This window comes from Eucyclogobius newberryi, unplaced genomic scaffold, assembly GCF_026437365.1.
Source record: "Eucyclogobius newberryi isolate DKJ021-1_F unplaced genomic scaffold, fEucNew1.0.hap1 SCAF_1, whole genome shotgun sequence".
NCBI classification, from domain to species: Eukaryota; Metazoa; Chordata; class Actinopteri; order Gobiiformes; family Gobiidae; genus Eucyclogobius; species Eucyclogobius newberryi.
The window spans coordinates 46,629,576-46,638,711 of record NW_027315723.1 but is presented as its reverse complement, the minus strand read 5'-3'; the positions used below and the strand labels follow the sequence as shown (position 1 = coordinate 46,638,711).

At 38.8% G+C, this 9,136-nt stretch overlaps 1 protein-coding gene across 1 annotated transcript; it reads right to left on the bottom strand.

Annotated features, from left to right (window-relative positions):
* Positions 1-293: 293 nt before the first annotated feature.
* Positions 294-9,136, bottom strand: LOC140361539 (cyclin-Y-like protein 1). The gene is made up of 10 exons (XM_072447254.1): positions 8,770-9,136; positions 8,628-8,702; positions 7,638-7,672; positions 6,016-6,116; positions 5,882-5,917; positions 3,340-3,391; positions 3,137-3,256; positions 2,276-2,442; positions 1,385-1,547; positions 294-783 (listed from the first exon to the last, which is right to left on the bottom strand). The coding sequence occupies exons 1-10, from the start codon at positions 8,927-8,929 to the stop codon at positions 667-669; spliced, it is 1,026 nt and encodes a 341-aa protein (XP_072303355.1). The 5' UTR covers positions 8,930-9,136; the 3' UTR covers positions 294-666.

The window sequence follows — 9,136 nt, the reverse complement described above, 5'->3', positions numbered from 1 at the left end:
CTCCAGTCGAGTTGTAGAAGCACCTCAAGGAAAAATACTAGTGCTTTTGGATTTTACAAATTATTTATAAATTAGCAAAGAAATCAAACATTATTTTTGTTATTATGGGTATGGTTAGTAGTATGTTGTGGCAGATAATACATTTAATCAATTTTGGAATAAGGCATTGACATAAAACTAACAAAAGTGAAGCGCTGTGAATACTTTCCAGATGGACTGTACATGTGGGAAAAGGACAGAACAGGATATTTGCATTTTTGAGCAACTGTGAATACATAAATAATAATCAAGTGTTTAAATAGCCACTGTATTTTATTTGAAATAAATAAAGTCTTGTACATTTCACAGCTATTAAAGGCCTACACAGTAAGCAAAAAAACAAGTCTACTCTTTTTCCGTGTGCTAAACTACACCACAGGGTAGTTTGTTCTCCACTTGTCGCGGTCCAAACCCGAGGAGGAAGAGACAGAATCTTCGGGAAGTACTTTCATGCAAAATTACATCCTTTCAAAGATTTTGAAATGAGACATCCACTAACATAAAGACTTCATATTCACCATGCTGAAAATGCGACAAGTCCGTTACAATGAACATTATACAGTGCGTGTTATGGTCTCTTGATATCTCTCCAGAGTGAAGGTGAGGATAGAGTACTTTGGAAACGGCTCACGACAGCACAGCCTGGGAGGTCCTGACGCCAATCAAGTTGTCTGCGCTGACACACCTCTTCATGGCAGATTTTTTCAAGTCTTTGTACTTGTCCTCACACAATCTTGAAATGGCCTTGAAACAAAAGAAAACGCAGACAAATATGTCAGAGCGATTTACACCCCCAGGACACGCCATCACAATCACTTAAGTTGATACGTTTGTGTAGTGACTTTCTACAGCATACTTTGTGGTGAAAATCTGACTTTAATATCAGAAATCCTTCAGACGTCTGGCATTGATCAGTCAAATCTTTTAAAGTTCCATTCCAGAATTGCAGTCTTCCCTACACTACAAAACCACAATATTAGAATTGGGTCGTTTTTATTAGGATATTTCTGAATGTTGACAATATCGGGTTTAAATTTGTAGAAATACTTTGAATCAAGTCGAAATATCTAGCTTTACTTCAAAAACTAGAGCGATATATATATATCTATAACTTAAATAACACACATTCTGATGAGATGCAGACCTAGTATTAATGTTCTTAGCCTTATTTAAGGTGTGGAGGCTCATCAAAACTAGATTAAATGCAACAATTCCAATTATTCACTTCAATGTCTGTTCCTCCGCTTTGTAAATGCTTCAAAATGCGTCCCTCAGTGAAAAAGGTTTGGACAGCCCTGGTCTATAGTAATAACTCCACATGAATATTCAGATTTGAAGTGAGCACCTCCAGTTTCTGTGCTCTCTTGTTGCTCAGTGGCTCCAGGGGGAAGCTGAGGTTGTTGTCATCTGCCAGTGAGCGCAGGTCAAAGTAATACTTGGCATAAACACTGGCCGGGACATTGATATTGAACTGCAGCAGCTCCAGGAAGTGGCGTTCCATCTCATTCCTACAGCAGAAAAAAATGTCTGCGTCAGAGAGGGAAAACAGACAATTCATTCTGTTGTGTCCTTGAGCAAGACACTTCAGCCTCCTTACTTGTGTGAATGTGGTGTGAGTAAACAGAGGTGATTTGAGAGCAGACTATTTACAGTGCTAAAAATGTTATATATATATTTGTATTACAATATTACTGTGCCAAAAAGAGTCACTATACTATTATATTTGCATCACTTTCTGTGGTTGGTTACTATATTTTCTAACTGTTACACAACTATTTATAATTTTGGCAAACATTATATGATATTTATTCAGTCATCACCCTTACCCAGTCAACTGAGCTGCACAATGAGCCACTTGGTGCAGCCAGGGTGAAATATTACCAGTACGGACAAGGTAAAATGCCCCGATTACTTTTTATTTTCAAGGATTTTTTGCGCCAAAGGTTATTAGACAGTTCAGTGTTACACGACTGCATTACTGAGAAAAGCAATGTACAGTAACAGTTACTTTTGTAGCGTATTGCTCCCTAAAACACAAAAGGATGGAATAATGGATTACTTGCATAGTAAAGAGCGATAATAAAGCGCAAAATAAATCTGAGCCATTCGTTCTTTTGTGTTTTTTCTCTTCTTTGGAGCTTGTATACATTTTGGAGGGAAAGATTTTATGAGCTAAAATGGCGTTTATTGACAGAACCCCTCTTTGCACCGGGCGGCTTCACTGTGGCATACTCACATATCCTCCACGGTAATGTCTTTGAGGATCTGACAGTAGTCCACGTTCCACACAGCCTGGTCATCCCACACTTTGGAGGCCAGCAGGATGGCACCCAGAACAATACGCTTCCAGTTACTCGGGCAAATGTCCATCTCGGCGTATGTCAGGAGTCTTTCGAGGTAAACCTAGCAGATTTACCTCAGGTCAATACAACAGCCCAATAACGGACGTTACAACAGCCCAATAACGGACGTTACAACAGCCCAATAACGGACGTTACAACAGCCCAATAACGGACGTTACAACAGCCCAATAACGGACGTTACAACAGCCCAATAACGGACGTTACAACAGCCCAATAACGGACGTTACAACAGCCCAATAACGGACGTTACAACAGCCCAATAACGGACGTTACAACAGCCCAATAACGGACGTTCTTCCTAATATTGGCAAGTCTTCCACACATAGTTGATGGGTAACAGCAAGACCTGACCCAAAGCCCCAGCCAAAACGTGTGGAACACCCAATTTAGCCAAATTCCCCTGTGTATTTTACAATATTTATGCATTTTAAGTGTTTCTTCAAGATTTTTGGGACTACCATCTTGTCCTTTTCCAGCCTGATTCAAAACACATCCAGGTCATGCACGTGTCTTTTTCTTTGTATTTCCAGTTCCTAGACATACAGCTTATGTATATTTCGATACAAGTAGATATATAACTACTAAAATATTCATATGAATGATTTGAGAGGAGACAAAAAAAAGGAAAAAACATGAACATTTCTTCACATTTGTCAAGGACACACATATTCGCAGAGAGGACAGTAATTCACTCCATTACACTTTTCTACTTTGGACTGCACTTTTCCACCTACCAGAGTAACAATGGCGCACTCAGCGGTGAGTTGTGCTGAGCTGAAGAGCGTGCGTATGAAACGATAGATCAGCTTATGTTCAGGGTCAACCACAGAGTAGTCATCCGGAATTTTCTCACGCTGTAGAGAGCAAGGTTGTGTTTGTCAAAAATGTGAAGAGACCAGGGTAACTTTGGGCCCTAAAGGTTTACTGGAGAACTCACTGATAAAGGATGTTTCTTCTCATCAAATATATCTAAAGAGCGGTTGGAATCTCTGTGAAAGGTTTAGAAAGAAACAACGAGACAAATTTACAAAATAAATGTGAAATCTGTTCAATTATCAGTTAGTTTCACAATTATACAGAACATGCTCTAAAAAACTCTTTGGTATTGAATAAGTTGGTAATGTATTTCCAAAGATAAACATTATAAAACATAGAAAAGGATTTACTTAGTCTTAAAGAAACAGAATGTAAGATTTTTTTTAAAACTTGATCATTCCGTGTCCCCAGATTTGTTCAAATACAATATTACTTTTACAAATGACTATTGTAATTACTAGGGCTGCAACTAATGCTTATTATAGTCGACTAGTCAAATCATGATTTCTATTGTACATTAAGACTTTTGAAACAGTAATAAAAATAAAAGTTTGAAATATGATAACTACATAGTTGTAGGGTTTTGTTGATGGAAATCCAAAGTAGTTTATTCTATATTCACATTTTCATAATAATGTCACTGTCTTCGTTTTAAAAAGGTATTTTGGAGTCCGTATAGTCCAGATAACTATTATAAAAACTATGACAATTTTTTTATAGTCAAATAGTCACAAACACGCTCAGTTGTGAATAGAGGATGTTTTTCAAGATACATAAGGTTCTTTTAATAATTCACAAAATACCATTTAAATCTGTCTAATCCCACAATCTAAATGTAGGTTCAAAATTGGACCAAAGTTTGAATACTTCTGGACACTCAAAGAAGGGATCGGCAAATGACCTCGTCCTTCTGAGGGGAGGAGCCATCTGTACTCAAACAAACACAAGCTGCTTCACAGTCAGAAGGGTCTGATGTTCGTGAAGTCCTTCAAGAATCACACGAGCAGCAGACAAGGAGGAGCATTCAACTGCACCAGGCGAGAAACAGACAGGACTCAGACGCGTGTGTGACGTGGACTCACTGGTTTTAGTTCAGAGATGGTGAACTGCGCTCCCTCCACTGAGAAATACAGCGTGTGGTTCTGTTTTGGGCCACTGCGTTAAAGTCAAAGTAAAAACTACCCAAGCAGTGTGTTTGTGCAACTACTACATTTAGGGCTGCAATGATTACTCGAGGAATTTGCGATTTCCAAAAAGCTTTGATTATTATTTTATTGCCTCGATGATTCGTTTTAATTTACATATGGTGCACGGAGCACACAGAACGACTTGTGGCTCTTTAGGTTCACACGGAGCTTGTTCCGCGCTGACCTGCAGCAGCTAAAGCACAATAAAGGAGAGAGAGCAGCGTGTTTTAACTCACGAGTGTGAAAGAGCACAGTGTTATTAAATGTAACTCTGCAGACATGTTACAGCTTTAGCCATGTGTGCTGTTCACTTTAGCCTCTGTGTCTACGTCCCGTCACCGCAGACTTTCTTTCATAATCCCAGCTCTCCATGCTCTTTCACACAACAAACGCTGCTTCCCAGTCACACTGGGAAGTGTGACTGTGACGGGTTTAAAATCCTCCCCTCTCTCCTCTGTTGTGCTTTGAAACAGCAAATACATCCATGGAAACAGCACGGAGGACCGAGATTATGAAACAAAAAGTCTGCGTTATGACAAAATGCAGAGTTACAGCTCAAAACACCAGGATCACTAGCCTCACTCAACATAGAGTATAACAAACAAGTTTTGTATTTGAAGTGATGTGACATAAATGTAAATGAATTCATAGCGACTGTAACATTTACAAACACAGTCTGACAAGTTAATTAGTGCTTTATATATATTCTTCATACACAAACAGAACACTTTGGACTGGTGAAGTGGAATGTTGCCGTTTTGAGGACAAACTTATCTGAAATTAAGAATAAAACGTGTTATTTAAGCTGAAATTCCTTATTTGTTATTTGTTAATTACTATGAACTATAAAGTTCATTAAAAATATATATATTTAATATGCTTTTAAATGGTTTACGGAATGAACAAAAAATTACAGATTGCTCGATTGATCGAAGAAAATAATTGGTCCTCGATTACAAAAATCAATAGCAGCAGCCCTAACTACATTACTAGACGTCCCTGCTCGCACCTAATCAGTTCTTTGACCTGCTGTAGACAAGTACAAGAGTTGTCTGACCGGTTTGGAGACTTTGAGTTTGATTGTTTAGTACATTGGTGGATGAGCGTTTTGATGCTGCTCCTCGGTGCGGCGCAGAGGACACATGATTCCAAAGATTTGTGCATAAGATTGTGGAGTTTTATATCAGTTTTTGCCCAGTATAAATGACCAATATTAACTTGTGCGGGCTTCACGTGGAGCCTGTTCGAGGAAAGAGCCGTACAGAATGAGTTCCCTGCAGCCCTTGTCTCTTCCCTCCCTTTCTGAGCCCACTACACATGTAACCATAGTGACTGTAGCTCCTCCCTTCAGACAGCTATGAGGCAGTGACCGACCAGATCACAGTCAGAGAAACTGAAGTGACTGGTGATTTTAAGAGAAAAGTCATGCAAAACTCAATATAAATGATGCCGCCTAGTGAAAGTACAGATTCCTACCTTTTCTTGATGTGATAATAGATGGCCAGTGCCACACTGGAATAGAAGCAAATTGGAAAATATAAAATGAATCACTGCACAAAATGGCCCTGTTCTAATCTTCAAACACAAATTCTGATATTAGTGTTACTCACCATTTGATAGTGCTCTTGAGGTTGGGCTGGCTGACTGTGCTGTCGTCCAGGAATATCGTTGAGCAGGAGCTGTACTTCTTTGACAAGATTCCTGGAGACATCTGAAGACAGGTATAATACAGTTATAATATTCTATAGTCATATTTAAGCAGCTGAAATCAAATATAAAATTCTAACAAAACATACAATTTCACAATGTTCATCCTAAACAGAGGCATCAAGATTTAATGTTGCTTCATAACAACATAATTTAGGCACTGTCCCTGATTTTTTTATGTTTTGAAACCTGAAAAATTAAATTAGTTCATGTACTCAACCTTTTACATGTAGTCAATTAAATCTGTTTTCCCCTGGACAGACACAGCACTTTATTCATACCCCTGGAACTTTTCCACATTTGTCACGTCACAACCACAAACTTAAATAAATTCTGTTGGTATTTTTTGTCAAAGAGCAAAACAGAACAGCACACAATTGTGAAGTGGAAAGAAAATTATACATGATTTCCAGATTGTTTTAAATAAAAAAAACTAAAAAGTGCAGGGTGCAAATGTATTCGGGCCCCTGAGTGAATACTTTGCGGACAGCCCCACGGCCCCACGAGCACCACCATGATTGACAGAGCGGATGGTGTGTTCAAAGAGATCTGCTGTGTTAGTTTTCCCTCACATAGTGGTTTGTTTTTAGGCCAAACATCTCTGCCGCTCCTCCAGAGTTCCCATGGGCCTCTTGGCTGCATCTTTGTTTGGCCTGTAAGTTTCAGTGGACGGCCGTGGCTTGGTAGGTTTGTAGTTGTGTCATACTTTTTCCATTTGAGGATGATGGATTAATGCTCCGTGAGATGTTCTTGGGAAACCTAACTCTCACAACATTCTCCCTGACCCGTCTGGTGTGTTCCTTTGACTTCATGATGCCGTTTGCTCCCCAACATTCTCTTAAACTTCTGTGGCCTTCACAGAACATCTGATTTGTACTGAGATTAGATTACACACAGGAGGAGGACACTATTTATTCCATCTTTTAGTAATCATCGGGCAACTCCTGCAATAGTCTGAGGGAACTCTGGGGAAAGTGTTCTGTATACTTTTGCACGCTGCACTTTTCAGCTTTTTATTGATTATTTGTCATATACAATTTAACTTCCACGTCACAATTGTGTGCCGCTTTGTGTTGCTCTTTCAGAAAAAGACAATTTATTTAAGTTTGCGGTTGTGACAAAATGTGAAAATGTTCCACAGGTATACTTTAGCGAGCCGGGACAGCAAAAGTCTTTCTGGCCTCAGAGACTTGAGAAAAGTGCTTATAAACTCATATTTAGGATGCTGGGGATGTATTAGGTAAGTGAGTGATACATGTGGACTGGTGTAAAGAGTTTAAAATCACTATTACATTGTATGTACATCTTGAGTTAAACTTGAACTAGCGATAAATAATGAATGTCATTCGTCAGCTGCTGGAAATCAGAGGTATAAAAATAAAAACTAAGGAATGAGAAAGGTTTTCTTTAAATTGTAGTTTCTTCCTCTGCTGAGTAAGATGCATAAAAGCAGTACACAATATAAAAAGCTTGACTAAAAAAGATGAGAAAACCTCTGCAAAAGTAATTTGATGCCAATACTTACGTGGTTAAGGTAGTTGCTTTTTCTTTTCTCTCGCACTAAAACAAGATGACAGAGATGCAGTTTAGAGTATTACTTTCAAATTATACTATTCTATTTAAAAAACACATATTATGCATTAGTTGTATTGTTATTGACCTTTTAAAACATGCTTTTTAGAACTTTTACTTTGGCATCTCATGTTTTAGCACTAATGCATCTTCTGAAAGCACACATTACGTTCTCTTAGTCAGACGTTCTCGCATCTACTAGCAGAGGGAAATGTAAAGAAGAGAACGCTAGCCCAGACGTGCTGAGAGAAAGAGGACTTAAGGCCAATGCAATGCAGCTGAACACACATGCTTTCTTCACGTCTGCGGTGAGTACATACAGATCTCTGCTCTTAAGAGCCATGACATGTGGCGTTTAGGGACGTCAATGATATTAGTTTCATCGATAATTGTGATTATTCTGGTCTCAATATAATCTACAGAATCAAAAACTAAGAATATGGACAATTGTAGAAGCAAAATTAAGTATTTTAGTTCAATCTATCATCCAAAAAATAGACATGAATGCAAATTGTTTTCATATCTGTCTGTTTTGGTTAAATTTGACTTTTGTTTGTCGTTTGGAAAGTTCAGTTTTGTAAAGCCGGTCACAAACCTGAGGAACAATACCATGAGAAAATTAAAGATTTAACTGTTGTTTAGTCGCAGTCTCAATCATCGTGAATAACCATTAAATCATGATGTCTTTTCTCACAATAATAACACTAAAATTTGATATCGTGACATCCCTAGTGGCTTTTAAAACATTTTTAAGAGCTATGACATGTGGCGTTGAGTGCGTGGTGGCCTTTACTGAACCGGATTCATCAAACAAGCGTGAAAGAAGCTGAATCTCCAACTCAAATAGGTTTTTAATGAGGTAACAATGCTAGAACATGGTTAAAAACGCAAAAAGGTCAATTCTGCATAATATCTGTCCTTTAACTTGCAAAACAATTCTTACCATCCGTCTGGGACTTGTTGAGGAAGAGCGTGCTGGCTCTTGGATGGTCCGATGGATTCTCTTCATGCGCCAGTTCTACAACAAAAAAGGCCATACGTTAGCAAAGTTTGTACCACATTCACCATTTGCACTTTGAACACACCGTCCGGGAGCTCTCTGTCACTGATGTGCTGCAGGTACGTCCCCGTGTCCTCACTCAAGTCCTCCGCAGTGGTGATGGGACACTCTTCCAGCTCCAGCTCCCTGCGGCGGAGCTTAGGACTGTCCCCCGGGGAGATGCAGCAAGATATGGACCCCCCCATGGCTCACCTAATACTCTACTATTGTCCCAACTGTTTCCAAGCAACTAATACTTAACAACACCGCCATGAAATACAACCCAACTATGTAAATCACAAATTTAAGGAAGACATTATTTAGGAAATCATTTTAGGGGGACAAGTTATGGAATACTTATGCCTTTGGTCAATTTTCAAAGCCAAATATTTGTATCTAGAAATTCGGATCTA